A 14,647-nucleotide genomic window follows, 5' to 3' on the forward strand; every position below is an offset into this window, starting at 1 on the left:
TTTGTATATATCTAGATTTTGTTTGGTAACATTTGTACACAATTATTGCATCCATGGTTATAATTCTCCTTTCTCTATTGCCCTTGTCAAATCATCAGATTATTAAGGTTATGCTGGCTTTCAGAAAATAATTTTGTGTGTTTCTTATTTTTCTATAGTCTGGATAAGGCTGTGAAAGAGTAGAATTATATCTTTCTTGAATTTTCAAAGATCTTACCAGTAAAGCCATTGGAGGCCTTTTTTAAAAAAGATTTTAAACTGTTGGTTCAATTTATTTATTGACTATAGGACAGTGCGTATTTTTTATTTATTCTTGAGTCAGTTTTAGTAAATTATATTTTTCCCTAGGAAAAATTTCCATTTCATCTATATTTTCAGTTATTGCCATAAAGCGTTCTCTGTATCATTTTATTATTATTTAAAAATTTTTTTTAATATTTATTTTTGAGAGAGAGAGATAGAGCGTGAGTGGTGAAGGGGGCAGAGGGAGAGGGAGACACAGAATCTGAAGCAGGCTCCAGGCTCTGAGCTGTCAGCACAGAGCCCAACATGGGGCTCGAACTCACAAACTGTGAGACCATGACCTGAGCCGAAGTCAGACACTTCGCCACCCAGGCGCCCAGATTTTTATTATTTTTTAATAGCTATAGTGTTTGTAGCTTTTCATTCCTGGTAATGGTTATTTGTGACTTCTCTGTTTTAGGAGGAATCATCTTTCTTATAGTTAATGAATGTTATTACTGTTTGAAAAAGAAATGTTTCTTGATTTTTTTCTATTGTGAATTCATTTTCTATTAGTTGCTGCTGTCACATTTATGATTTTTTTTCTTCTATCTTTGTGGGTTTATTTTGATGCTCTTTAACTTTGTGAGAGTGATGGTTAGCTAATTATAATTTTCATCTTGAAGGCTAAAACAAGTTAGCTATCTCACACAATTTTTTTCTTTAAGGGCTAAATAGTAAATATTCTAGGTTTTGTGGGCCATGTGGTCTCTGTTGCAACAACTCAACTCTGTCATTGTAGAGTGAAAGCAGCTATAGATACTAAGAAAATAAATGAGCGTGGATGTGTTTCAATAAAACTTTTGGATGCTGAAGTTTGAATTTCCTAGAATTTTTACTTTTCATGAAGTATAATTTTCCTCTCAATTTTTTTGGAATAACTTTACATTTAAAAATGTAAAAGCCATTCTTTGCTCATGGGCAGGCAGGATGTTCTGCTGACCCTAGATTTTTATCACTGAATAGTTCATATTCCATTGCACACATCTACCCCAATTTATGTGTACATTTACCTATTGATGAACATTTGAGTTAGTTCTTGTTTTGGCTATTACAGATTAGGCTTTATGAATATATGTTTTCTTGGTATGAATATATACTTCCTTTTCTCTTGAGTAAATACCTAGAAGTGGATCATATGATAGGTATTCTTTTTGTCTTCCCTGTCTTTCATTGGCTTTACTGAATTTTGTTTTTCCTTTGTTTCCTCTTTTATTGTTTGGAATATGTACATTCTAATTTTAATATTTTTGTTGGTTATTCTTAAATTCAAAAGAAACTTTAACCTTCCCATTTCTCTGTGAATACTGAAGATTAATTAGCCTCTGATTTTTTTCATTCATAAAAGAGATAAGACCTTAGCATCTTTTATTGCTATATTTCCTCTCTCCAACTTTCACGTATTGTTGAAATCACCAATTATAGTTTCAGGTTGTTATTTATTGTTTTTAATATTATGTCTCTATTTTTATAGAACTCCTTTGTCATAACTTGCATTAAACTGTACAGTTGCCAGCAAGAATTTCAATGTAGCTATATACTTTTTTTGATTTAATATTCTTTCATGTATCCTTTGTCATCCTATTTTCTGGATTCTCATTTCATTTCTCTGGAGTATGTTTTGAATTATTTTCCAGAATTGATGTTTTCTGAAATTTTTGAGTTCTTGCATGTTTAAAACATATTTATTCTACTCATATTTAAATAACAGTTGAACTTTGAAAGCATTGTTTTGTATTCTTCTAGATGATAGTGTTGTTTATGAGAGGTTTATCAGACTAATTCCTTTTATTTTGTATGGTGTCTGGTTTTTGTTTGCTTTCTGAATAGATTTGGGACACTCTTTTTATCCTTAGGGTTTAAGAATTTCCCTATGTGTCTGGGTGGTTCTTTTCATTTTTTATTTTTGTTTTTTCATTTTTCTTGTTTGAATTTTGGTGAACTCTTTCAATTACTTCATTAATGCTTTTCTTCAGGTCAGGAAAATATTTTTCTACTAGTTCTCTAATTTTTTTTCTCATACTACTCTCTGTTTTCTGATTTGTTGGCTCATTTTTAGTGGATATCGGTCTTCTTAGATCTGTCTTCTGGATTTCTTAATTTTACTCTCATTTTAAAATTTCTGTTCTTTTTATTCTACTTTTAAAGATAGTCTCATTCTCTGTCTCCCTCTCCATTTCCTTTTTGCCTGCTCTTCATTCTCTGCCCCTCCTCCTCTTTCTCTCTAGATCACTGATTTAATCTTTCTTATTTACTACAATTAAATTGAAAAGGGAAAACTATTTGCAAGGATTTTTGTTCCTTCATTGGTCCTTTCTTTTCATACTAGCCCATTCTTGCTTTATGGATAGTTTTGGATCCAAATTCTCTCATCTTTTTGAGACACTGGGATACTTTGAAAGTTCTCTTTTGTCCCATGCATTATTTTTGTATCTCCTGGGGTATGTTCTGTGTTTGCTCATTTTGTTCTTTTCATTTATCCCGTTAACTTCCCAAAATGTCTGATAGTCTTTGGCTTTCTGTTATATTTATTAACAAGTGTTTAATTAATAATCATGACGATTGATATAGTTAGCTGGTATGTGTGTCTTCTGCAATTAGGTAGATCTTTTTTTTCCAGCTGGTCTCTCCTGTAAAGGGAGGACTGCTCGTAGGTGCTGGGCTAATCTGTCCCTTAAGGGTCATAAGGAGTTTTTCCCTGAAGGAGTTTATTTTGGGTGATAAAGACTTTATTTTCTTTATGGACGAAACTTTGTTTTTTAATAACCTCCACTTTCTTGGGGGCCTGGAATTACATCATGTTCTTTTTTACTTTTCTCTCCAGCTCCAACATACAATGCTAGGAACTTTCGTAATTTGGGAGGTTCTCATTGGAGCATAAATAATTCCTGCCAGCATTTCTGTATACTTTGAGGGGTTGAGGAGAGTGGCCCAAATGTTCTGTAGCAATCCTTTTATTAATTACTTTAATAAATGGCCTCAGAGATCATTCTTGCTCTTTTTCTTATTTCTGGGCTTGAATTTTCTCCACACTTCTTTGGTGAAACATAGCTCTTTTTTTTTTTTTTTTTTTTTTTAACTTTTTAAATGTTTACTTATTTTAGACAGAGACAGAGTGTGAGCAGGGAAGGGCCAGAGAGAGAGGGAGACACAGAATCTGGAAGCAGGCTCCAGGCACTGAGCTGTCAGCACAGAGCCTGATGTGGGGCTTGAACCCATGAACCACAAGATCATGACCTGAGCTGAAGTTGGATGTTTAAATGACTGAGTCACCTAGGCACCCTGGTGAAACATGGCTCTTACTTCTGCATTAATCTTCTGTACATATCTCCATTTTCCCCCCATGCCAGTCATATCCCATTTGTTTCTCATTTTTTTCATGAATTCATGACAAAATGTGTCTTTCTTGTTCCCAGAGCTGTGGTGGGTTTTTTCCCTTTATTCTTTAACATTTTAGGAAGGAGAGATATACTTGTACTCAGTCCACCATCTTAAGCTGGAAGGCAAGTTATACAAAGGATGAATGAATATTTTTCATAATACAGCAGTAGTACTGTTACTACAAAGCTGTAACTTCTGTCACTTAATGTATTTTACCACCAACTTTCTTTAAGAGTAAGAAAACTGGTAGGTTGAAGATCTCTGTTTGCCATGGTTAGATGGTGCACCTTCATGATGTTGTAGTAGGCAAATGAGTCATTCTTCATGTTGCCATGCAAATATTAGCATTATTAGTATTATTATAAAATAAGTTTCAAAAAGTTCATAAAATAGGAATTTACTGGAATAAAAGGAAAAAATAATCAGCATATAAAAATTCTAAATCTTGGGAGACAATTCTTCGTGGGTTTCTCATATTTCTGTATGCCTTGCAAGGAACGGCACTAAGTTTCCTGTTCTGGACTATCTTTAAAAAATCTTGGTAAAAAACATATCAAATATACCATCTTAACCATTTTTAAGTGTACAGTTCAGTGCTTAATATATCTTTAATATTCACATTGTTGTGTCAGATCTCCAGAACTCTTTCATTTTCTAAAACTGGAACTCTATATGCTCTACACACTAAGCTTGCATTTCCTCCTCCCTTCAGCCCTTGGTAACCACCATTCTTTCTATGTGAATTTGACTGCTTTAGATACTTCATATAAATGGAATCATGCAGTATGCTATCCTGAGGCTGTGAAGTGATATTGTGGTTTTGATTTCCATTAAACTATCTTCTAAAAGATGTTCGGATAGTGCCGGAGACCAGCTCCAGCAACCAGGGGTTCCTGAAGGATGAACGGCATCAGCGAAAAAGTGAAAACAAAACAAAACAAAAATAAAATGGACACAGACAACAGCAGTGTGTTGAATTGGCCGATTTATTGTAGCAAACGTGGCATTATATTGTCTAGTGATTTCCTTGTAGCATATGTCATCTATGTTTTGACCTAATTTTGAAAATGTTCCTATGTGGAATCAACCTTTAAGAAATAACATGGCGATTTTCTCGTAATGTCCCGCCCTTTGATTATTGATTAATCTCTTACATTATTCCATTATGGACCTGCGTTTATCTATAATCTTATAGTTATAAAGCATTTGCTTTGCTGTTTTCATGAAAGGTCATCTATCTCTCAACACCTCAAGTGGAACAGTTACAGGGACATGACCTCCTGGTTGTTTTTTCCTGAACCACTTGAAGCCAGAAGAACAATGTGTTTGCCTTGGTCCGAGGTGCCAGGAAGGGGCCAAAAAAGCCTTAGAAACCCATGCCTCATACATTCTCAGAGAGACAATGCACCTAGGAACCAATGAAGCATTCTGTACCTTAACTGACTAGGTTCAGTCATCATCTGGAATGCCTCTGGGGGCCAGGTGGGCCTAGGAGTTGAAGTCACCTGTGCCCAGAGATACACTCCTTAGGTGCTGGAGTGGGGCTTTCAAATCCATATGTCTCTTCTCTACAGGCCCTCTTTGCTGGCAAATGCATGAGGTTATCCTTCCTGTAAGTAGAGGAGTCTCCATAGGGGATGGCAAGGGCTAAATGTAAGGCCGCACAATTTCTTGCAGAACCTTATTTTCTTTCCTAATGGTTCTTTTCCCAGGGGGCCTGTCAAGGGCAATTCTCCAACAGACAATACCCAAGGTACTTTTATTAAGGCCAAATTACCTACAAGCGGGAGTACAAGTACTGTTGGTGGGCCGCCTTGCAGTCACCAATCCATCCACAGCCTGGGCCTTGCCATCAGGCTGGGATAGCTCGGCTTCCAGCAGGACACCAAATAGCTTCAGAAGCTAGAGGCAGTATCCTCCCTGTGGAGTAAATATTGAATATATTTGCTTAGTTTCCATTATAAAATATTTGGCTTACCTAGCTTGCGGTTTCTCAGCTGTGATATAAACCTGTGGTGTGTGTAGCATCCATTTGAGCCCCTTCTCAGCTTCATGGGATTTCAAGAGCACTGCAAGCAGGAATCTCATGCTGCTTGGTATGCCATAAATGATAAAGTACTTTTTCTCTGACCTAGGAATCTTGTGCCACCATCCATGCCAACATCCATGAAACAATGGCAGGCTAACTTCTTAGCTTTCAAATAGGGTGAAGCCTGAGACCTTCCCACTAATTATAAATTGAAAAGAAAGAACACATTTAACCTGTTTGAATTCAGTAGTAATACAAATGTCTTATATAAGAATACTGTAGTCCTTTTTAAAAAAGTACGTTGTTTTTCAGTGCTTAATTTTTCTTTTTCTTTCCATTTTAGTGCTGAGTTTCATGAGAGGCTAAGTAAAATTGATAAGCTGAAGAACAGATATGAAATCCTTACTGTTGTTATGCTGCCTCCTGAAGGAGAAGAGGAGAAAACACAGGCCTATTATGTAATAAAGGTAATCTTAATTGATTCATAGTTGTGATATAGTGAAGTATCTTTTGTACTGGCAAGTATCTTGCCAGCTCTTTGTTAATAACCAAAATGTCATTGTTTTTTGTGTTTTGGTTTTTTTTGCCATGCAATTTCAAATTTCATGGCGCACTCATAGCTACTAGAGCTATAAAACATTAGTGGTTAGGTGGAGGTACTGAAGGTATTATTTTTATACACCTTGAGTCCATGAGGTCAAAGAGGGGTCTGGACGACTCTTTGATACTTTTTTTTTTTTTTTGGCTATCATTTGTGTCATGTCATTTTCCCTCATTTATTCAAGATTTATAATCTGTTTTATCCTAAGACCTGCATGTCTTTAATAAACACTCATGTAACAACCTGTTCAACACCTCAGGCTCAAAGCTTTACTTCCCCATAGCTATCTGCTCATATGGCTGTATCCTAGACCACATCATCCCCTGGAGCTACACCACCTTTGAATCTTATTCTCCAATTTACCACTGCAGCTCTGGTAAGGCAGATATCCAGAGAGCAAGAGGACTGTTCCTTTGCCTTCATGTTAGATGGGAGACAGACACATCAGGTGAATCTGCTCTATTCTGATGTTTGAGAGTTGTCTGCCATTTCATGGTTATCTTTACCTAGTAACCCATAAGGAGAAATGGAGAAGTGATCAGAAATCGGATGCATTTCCCTGAGTACTGCTATATTCATCTTTCCCATGTAGAAAATACCCTGAATAGGTGTGATTTACCTTACACAGAGGTCTGGGAAGTTACTCAAGACACTAAGAGGGAATGGAAAATTTAATTCATTTTTCCTCTATCATACACTGATAGGAGTGAGAACATCTCCCAATTCACACCTTTAGAGGATGGCCCTCATGGATGGATGTTCCCTTTCCTTTGAGTTGTATTTAATCTTCCAAGTTTCCTTCTATAGCCCTTCTTTGAGCATGCTCTTAACAGACGCATGGAGTAGGATATGCCTGCCACTTTGCCTCAGGAAGTTCTACCTATATGAGAAAGGAGTCCCAGCTGTCAAACCCTTCTTGTAACTTATCAGTCTGTATTACTTGAGGCTTCTGCCCTATACTAATGAGACTTTCCTCCTGGTTTTGAGAGTCTGACCTAGACTTTTTCTCTGGCATGGATGGCATGGATGGTGGCACAAGATTCCTAGGTCAGAGGAAACCTCAGACTTTTTCTCTGGTTTTGAGAGTCCCTGAGGGGTGAAGGGTAGGCTCTAGTCTGTTCAGTGTTGGGAAGAAGGTAGATGTTGCAATTCCAGTTAAGTTTCTCTTTTAACAAGGGCTGTGATGAGTTATCTAAAAGCACTGGTGTTAAGAGTGCCTCCATCATCAAGTGACCTTGAATAATTTATTTAATCATTTGGGGTGCTTAGTTCCCTCACTTGCAAAATGAGGATATTATTACTTTTGCTGTGAGAAGTAAATGAAGAAATATATGTAAAGCTCTTAAACAGTGCCTGGAGTAAAATGAGCCCTCAGTAAATGTTAGCTGTCATTATTTTTATTGCTGTGATGATGATGGTGGTAATAATGCATCCATTTTTCAGGAAAACAGGCAAATTTTTTGAGGAAAAGAGTATATGCCTTCTGTTCACAGTGAAGTTGCTAGATAAATGTCACTATAAGGGATATATAAGATGAATAGAGGTGATCAGTTACCTTCCCAGTTTCCTAATGCCACTCCACTTTCCATCCTCTCCAGGGTCCACAGCTTGCCACATTTTTCCATGTTTCATTGTATAGCATATTTAAATGTTTTACTCTTAACACTTACATGTGCCAGATGTATAAAAATGAAACTATTTCTTTGTAACTAAACTCAATGTATCTTACATAGTCCTTATAAGGAAACAGCTCAACTCTGACCACAATTTAATGAAACTATTAGAAAATGAAATTACTAGAATATGCTTTAAAATGCTGACAGAAAGGAGTAAATAAAAATTTCACCCTAATATCAGCTTTCTAAATCTACAATAAAAGGTATACGTTCTCTATTCTCTTAGAGCCAAAAAGGATCATGGAGTTTCTAGAAGTTTAAGGTATATATGGAATTAGATCAGAAAATATGTATAAATGTACAAACTCAGCACCTTTGTTTGACAAATAAAGAAACTGAACTTGGAGAAGGAAAGTGAATTGTTACTCAACTCACTTGTGGGAAACCCAAAACTAAAATCTAGCTGTTTTGATTCATTCTAGCTTTCTCCCACTACAGTATTTTTCAAATAAAAAAACTTGCCAATTCTATACTCTATGTACTGGAATTATAATTTATCTAAGAACTTTTTCTAAGCTATATTTTTTATTATGTACTTTTTACTACAAAAATGTGTAACATATTTTGAAGCATAATAAATACAAGTGAAAATGTTAAGAGTTAAGGAATTACCAATAATTTTTTAAATGACCACTTTCTGGTTTAAATACACATACGTAGGGATTGAATAAATTAACAAATGAAATTATTAGTTGATTTTGATTAAAGATGTCTTTTGGCACTTTTTAATATATATGTACTATCCCTGTCAACCTTTATTTAGGGAAATTCTTTGAAACTTTTTGGATTCAACTCTTGACAGCCTAGCCCAGTGACAGAGTTAAGCTGGAAAAGTCACTGAGTAGGTCTACTACTGAGGAATTTTTGGTTTTCAGCAATTTATAGACTGTATTTTTTCCCAGCCACTTTTAGCAATTATCTTTCTCTAATTTTTAAAATTTATTTTTAAAATATGGTAAAATACACTTAAAATTGGCCACTTTAACAATTTTTTAAGTGTGCAGTTCAGTGGTATTAAGTACATTCCCACTGTTGTGCAACCAACACCAACATCCATCTCCAGAACTTTTTCATCTTCCCAAACTGAAACTCTCTACCCGTTAAACACAGAGTCACAGTTTTTCCCTCCCCTCAACCCCTGGCAACCACCATGCAACCTTCTGTGTGTGAATTTGACTATAATAGGCATCTCATGTAAGTAGAATCATGCAGTGTTTCTTTTAAAGATATGGAATGCTTCACAAACTTGCATGTTATTCTTGTACAGATGTCATGCTAACTTTTTCTATTCTGAGTTTAATATGTGCTATTGAAGTGAGTACTCTGATTTTAATTTTACTTAACTGTTCAAAGATGTTGAAATCCTGGGTTGGAAATACTAAGCATTTACTTTCCTAGGTGTACCCTGCTCACCTCTTTTATTCCTGACTTAAAATGAGAAAGTATTCCTAAGCCTCTTTCAGGCCAGAAACATACATTCTCCTTATTGAATATCTAGTCTGAAGCCACCTCCAAGTTAACCCTATCTCCACTAAAGTTTATACCTGCTTTCTGGTAATTTTTGTTGGAAAGTCTTAATGCAAGCTTTGGTTAGTTACTACACTTCCATCACAGTTTGTATCCTATGTGCTATATTTTAAATGTCTTAGGGATTTAGTGTTCTACTCTAAATCAAGTGCGAGAAATAAATGCTTGATGCTACATGTAGGCCCCAAGGTAAATTGGTATTGTTGTGAGTAAACTATTTCTTGCCCTGAAAACAGACACTCTCCCCCATAGTAAATAATTTTATTCAATCAGTTCTATTCTGTATTTCATAGGCTGCTCAAGAAAAAGAAGAACTTCAAAGGGAAGGTGACAGTTTGGATGCTAAGATCAACAAAGCTGAAAAAGAAATCTATGCTCTAGAAAACACCTTACAAGTGCTGAGAAGTTGCAACAACAACTATAAACAGTCTTTTAAAAAAGTGACTCCATCTAGTATGTGGGAGTTATTAAAAATTTTATATGAATATATGCAATTAAAGCTGTAGCTATTTATTTTAAAAAGAGGAACATTGTGAGACAAGGAAAACAAGAATGTACCATGTTTGACGGAATCAGAAAAACTAATCACCTCCCCCTCTTTAAAATAAGGGCTAAGGTGTTATTTCCATTATTCTAGTGATATTGAATTCTCACTTTTCTAGGGAATTAATTTCAAATGTGAAGAAAATGGCAGCATATTGGCTATGTTGACAAAACAAGAATGGCTACTACATGACCATATTGATTTTCAACGAATAGACATAAAGGAATTTAACCTCCTATAACAAAAAATGTTAGAAGTTTAATAGATAGAAGATTGAAGCTTGCTTTCTACACAGCATGTTAAAAATTTAAGAATTCTCTAATTCTAGGTGATGAGTATGAACTAAAAATCCAACTAGAAGAACAAAAAAGAGCTATTGATGAAAAATACAGATACAAACAAAGACAAGTCAGGGAACTACAGGAAGATATCCAGGTAAATTCTACACACTTTAGTAATAAGTCCTTAGTAAAAGTTAACTATCATTATTATTACACCTACTATCTTGTTATCTTGTACAAAGAAGACAATTTGTTTAGAGAAATAGAGAGTAAAAGTCTCATTTGAATGAGAAAAATAAGTGACCAAAGTGTTAAATAAATTAATTAAAACCACAATACTCAGCACAGGATGGACTGCTGATAACGACTTCTTAATTAGCTGATGAACTATAGCTAATTATCCATTAAATTTTATTTAATAAATTTTTATTTCATTCAGTTCCTTAAAGATCACCTTAAAGATTGATCCTTAAACAAAATTTGAAAGATAAAAATAATCTAGTAGAAAGTAGTTACTAAACCACATCACTGAAAGAGAAAACAATGTGTTTGGTAAGCAAGCTTTATATAAAAACAAATGAATTAAAGTTAAATGAATACTTGAAAATTGGCAAGTTGTAAGTTATTGATTCTAACCAATATGTTAACACTTTATTTTCTGCAGAGCATGGAAAATACTTTAGAAGTTATAGAGCACTTAACAAATAATGTCAAAGAAAAATTATCAGAGAAGCAGGCTTTTTCATCTCAGCTACATAAAGAAACTGGGGAGCAGAAGCCAAAATTAGAGAGAGTAACTAAACAGGTATCACTGTCTTTTTAAAAACTGATCTTTGATATTTGTATGTTTTGGAGTTACAAATGGTAACTCCAAATCCTCCTTCATCCATCCATCAAAAAATACTAAGCTCTGGAAAATAGGTTTAAGTAATAATTGACCACTATTGACCAACAGTGTGCAAAACTCACCAGGGAAATCCGACTTTTGAAAGACACAAAAGATGAAACACTAGAAGAACAAGACATCAAACTTCGTGAAGTGAAACACTTCCACAAGATCATTGATGAAATGCTAGTCAAGGTCACTGAAGAAAATGCTGAAATCCATATTATCCTTCAAACATACTTTCAGCAGGTAGTAACAGTACCTTCTAGTTAAAATATTTTTTAAACACTTCATGAAATAAATAGTTTATGGCATTTATCATAAAGTGAGGTCTAACTAAAAATATTCTTCTGAAAATGCAGTGGTACTAATTATCGCTGTTGAATATTCTTCCAGAATGGTTTAGAACTACCTACAGCTGGTAGTAAAGGTAGTCGCCAGACTTCTAGATCACCTTCACAGACTTCACTGTTGTCAGCAAGGTAAGTGGAGGCTTAGAAACCACCTGTTAATAACCCTCTAACCTATGCAAACACAGAGTGATTGGAACTGCCAGTGCTCTCCTGACCCTTACCCACTATGTCAGTGTCACATGCAGAAAACAGCTAGGAGGATAAGACTCTTCTGATTTCTGTCTGATGTCAGTTTCTATTCGGGCATGGAGTGCTTTGTGACTAGCAGCTACTGCAATAGTATAAAGTATGGAATTCTGGAGGTTACGTCTTGCATGGTCAACCCTGAGTAGGGGAATTTTTTAAACCATAAAAAGATAACTTAGATGTACAAACATATGGAATGATTTTTATTATTGGAACCACGTTATAAATTTTTAAGTTGTCAGAATTTTACTTTGTTTTTCCTGCTTTATTTTCCTAACAAGGAAATGATTCTTTACTTTGGCAGTTTAGTTTTATCCAGAATTCTATCAGGTAGATAGATGTTTAACCAACACTCCTGTACTTTGCTGACAAAATGAAGTTAATGATAATCCTAATTTTAAAATTCCTAATCTCCTACACTCAGTAGCCATTTGCTTTTCATTAGTTGCCATAGAGCTTTCACAAAAAGGGATATCCTAAAAGGGACATCCTAAAACGTTGTGTTTGAAGTAAAACAAAACTGTTTCTACATAAACATGGGAAGCAGTCACCCTGAACATTGCTGTACTTTCATATTTTTAAAACTTAGCATTTCAGAATCATATAGCTAGTTATGCTTTTCAAATGACCCCATCACTTTATCCTGTCAATAGGACTAGCATTTTCTTCTATCTTCAGTTACATATTATTATGGTCACTCTTGCCAGCACCCAAATTCCCATGGCTCTTGCTTTATCTTTTATGCATAATGACTTTTGCAAAACCTTTAATGCTTAATGATTCCACTTCTAAAATGATTATAGTTGAAAATATTTTTCTCAGATTTGTTGAACTAGTTGAAACTGTATTCTTGCCTTTTTTTCTTGGAACTAATTTTTTTAATGGTTATGCTTTTAAAATTTAGTAGTACTATTAAGAATATATACTTTTTGATCTCTTTATTTTCTTGTGGGACTATGGTATCATTTGCTATTAGTTAGGGGGTCTCTACTGATACAAATTTTGAATTTAAAATCATGCTTTTTTTCCCTCTAGATCATCCAGAAGTACAAGTACTTCTGCTTCTCAGACTTCAGTTAAAGTATTAGAGCTGAACTTCCCAGACTCTTCTCCAGGAATTGGTAACACAAGTAATAGGCCAAGTGCTACCAACATTTCTAGTAATGGTAAAAACAAAAAAGGCAGCAAATAAACATCTTAATCTCTTTTGTAGAAGTTGTAAACACAAAAACAAAAATCTTCAAAAATAGTGAATCTCCCCTATGCTTTTGGGTGCTGTGTAATGTTATAATCGAGGCCTAATGAAATCATGTTTAGAAATACATAATGACTACACCAAAGTTTAATCCAGTGGAAGATGTGAAAGCTGTTAAAAAAAAAAAAAAGTCAAGGAATTTAGGTCCAAATAAGCCAAAGAAACATTGAATTTTCTTAGCTTTTGTCACACTGTTTTCTTCACAGAGAAGGAAAGCAGCAATAGCAGATTCTTAACAATGCCACATGTTCTATAAGCATAGATAAAATTGTTTCTCACTGTTCTTTTGATGTTTGTTACATTAGAAAATAGTTTGCTTCATTATTTCACACTAGCCATGAAACTACATTTAATTGTAATGTAACACAATCTTTCAGGCAATTTATGAAGAATCACTGTCTATGAATAGTTTATAATACTAAAATTCTTACTTACCCTAGAAAATCCTGAAGTTAGGTTTTCTTTATTCAAAGAAACAGGTTTCTTCGACTTCTGGGGGAGAAGTCTGTTAGTTTATTCTTTTGGTATGATTCTAAAATTTTTAACCAAAAAAATAGCATTTACCCTTCCCCCTCCAAGAAAACAATTAATAGGAAAAGAGATAGCACTATGTATCAATAAAAATATTTAAGTTCCTAGGAATTACTCCACTTTGATCTTGAAAGAAGTCAAACACATTAAACATTTTGCTCTCAATATACAACCAAGCATAAAGAATAATAATGTATTTTGAAGACGTTTTTTTTCCCAAGACTTTCTTGATTTAATAAACGAGAGCTAGGTATGATTTGATTTGCAATAGGAACTCCATATATTTACAGTGGAGGTGTAATACCAGATTTAGAGTTATTCAATTTATACCTTATTATATACCATGTGCCCAACACTCTGAACTCTTGAAACAGTGTGGAGTATGATTATGTTATAAAACTGGCTTTTAAATAAATGTATTAGAATCTATGTACTTTAATGGAGTATTTCTCCTTCAAACCTTGGGAGAAAGTATTTGTTATGACAGTTGTCATTGTTTAAAAGTGTCATTTGCAGTTCCTTTTGAAAGGTAGTAGTGGCAATAAACCTGTCTTTCCTGATCATTATTTGAATATTTTATTATTATTTTTAGAAATAGCCAGGAAACGGGATAGCCAAGTCCAATGAATAATTTTTTTGTAAAACATGGTTGTAAATGCGTGAGATTCGGGAGACCTAAAAACGGATTAATTTTATGGTCACTTTGTATGTTCACTAGTTCTTATTCTCTGCCCTAAATTACTTTGTAAATTACAACTTGCATTTCAATATTAAACACTATCTTCTAAGGAGGAAGGGATTGTCTTACTAGCTCTGTGATCTTGGAGAAGTTACTTCTACTTTTTTCCTGATTTGTAATACTGAGACAGTAACAGTTACCTACATCACGTTTATTAAAATAGTCAAATATATGCAAAATGTACAGGGCCTGACACAAACTGCACAATAACTTCTACCTGTTGAGTCACCACCCAAAGGCTAGCACAGTATTTGTGGGATGGTTAGGTTCTAGGTCAGCATACAAGCCTACATTTAACTCCTAAATAAAGTAACAG

At 34.5% G+C, this 14,647-nt stretch overlaps 1 protein-coding gene across 1 annotated transcript in view; it reads left to right on the top strand.

Annotated features, from left to right (window-relative positions):
• CCDC39 (coiled-coil domain containing 39) overlaps positions 1-14,155 on the top strand; it is a 51,586-nt gene extending 37,431 nt beyond the window's left edge. Inside the window, exons 14-20 of the mRNA XM_019463254.2 lie at positions 6,036-6,159; positions 9,790-9,949; positions 10,369-10,475; positions 10,986-11,126; positions 11,277-11,456; positions 11,604-11,689; positions 12,842-14,155. Coding sequence (XP_019318799.2) covers positions 6,036-6,159; positions 9,790-9,949; positions 10,369-10,475; positions 10,986-11,126; positions 11,277-11,456; positions 11,604-11,689; positions 12,842-12,998 — 955 coding nt within the window. The 3' untranslated portion in view covers positions 12,999-14,155. The remainder of the gene's footprint in view (positions 1-6,035; positions 6,160-9,789; positions 9,950-10,368; positions 10,476-10,985; positions 11,127-11,276; positions 11,457-11,603; positions 11,690-12,841) is intronic.
• The last annotated feature ends 492 nt before the right edge of the window (positions 14,156-14,647 follow it).

The sequence above is a fragment of the Panthera pardus genome, unplaced genomic scaffold, assembly GCF_024362965.1.
Source record: "Panthera pardus isolate Hobbes unplaced genomic scaffold, ASM2436296v1 HiC_scaffold_16, whole genome shotgun sequence".
NCBI lineage: Eukaryota > Metazoa > Chordata > Mammalia > Carnivora > Felidae > Panthera > Panthera pardus.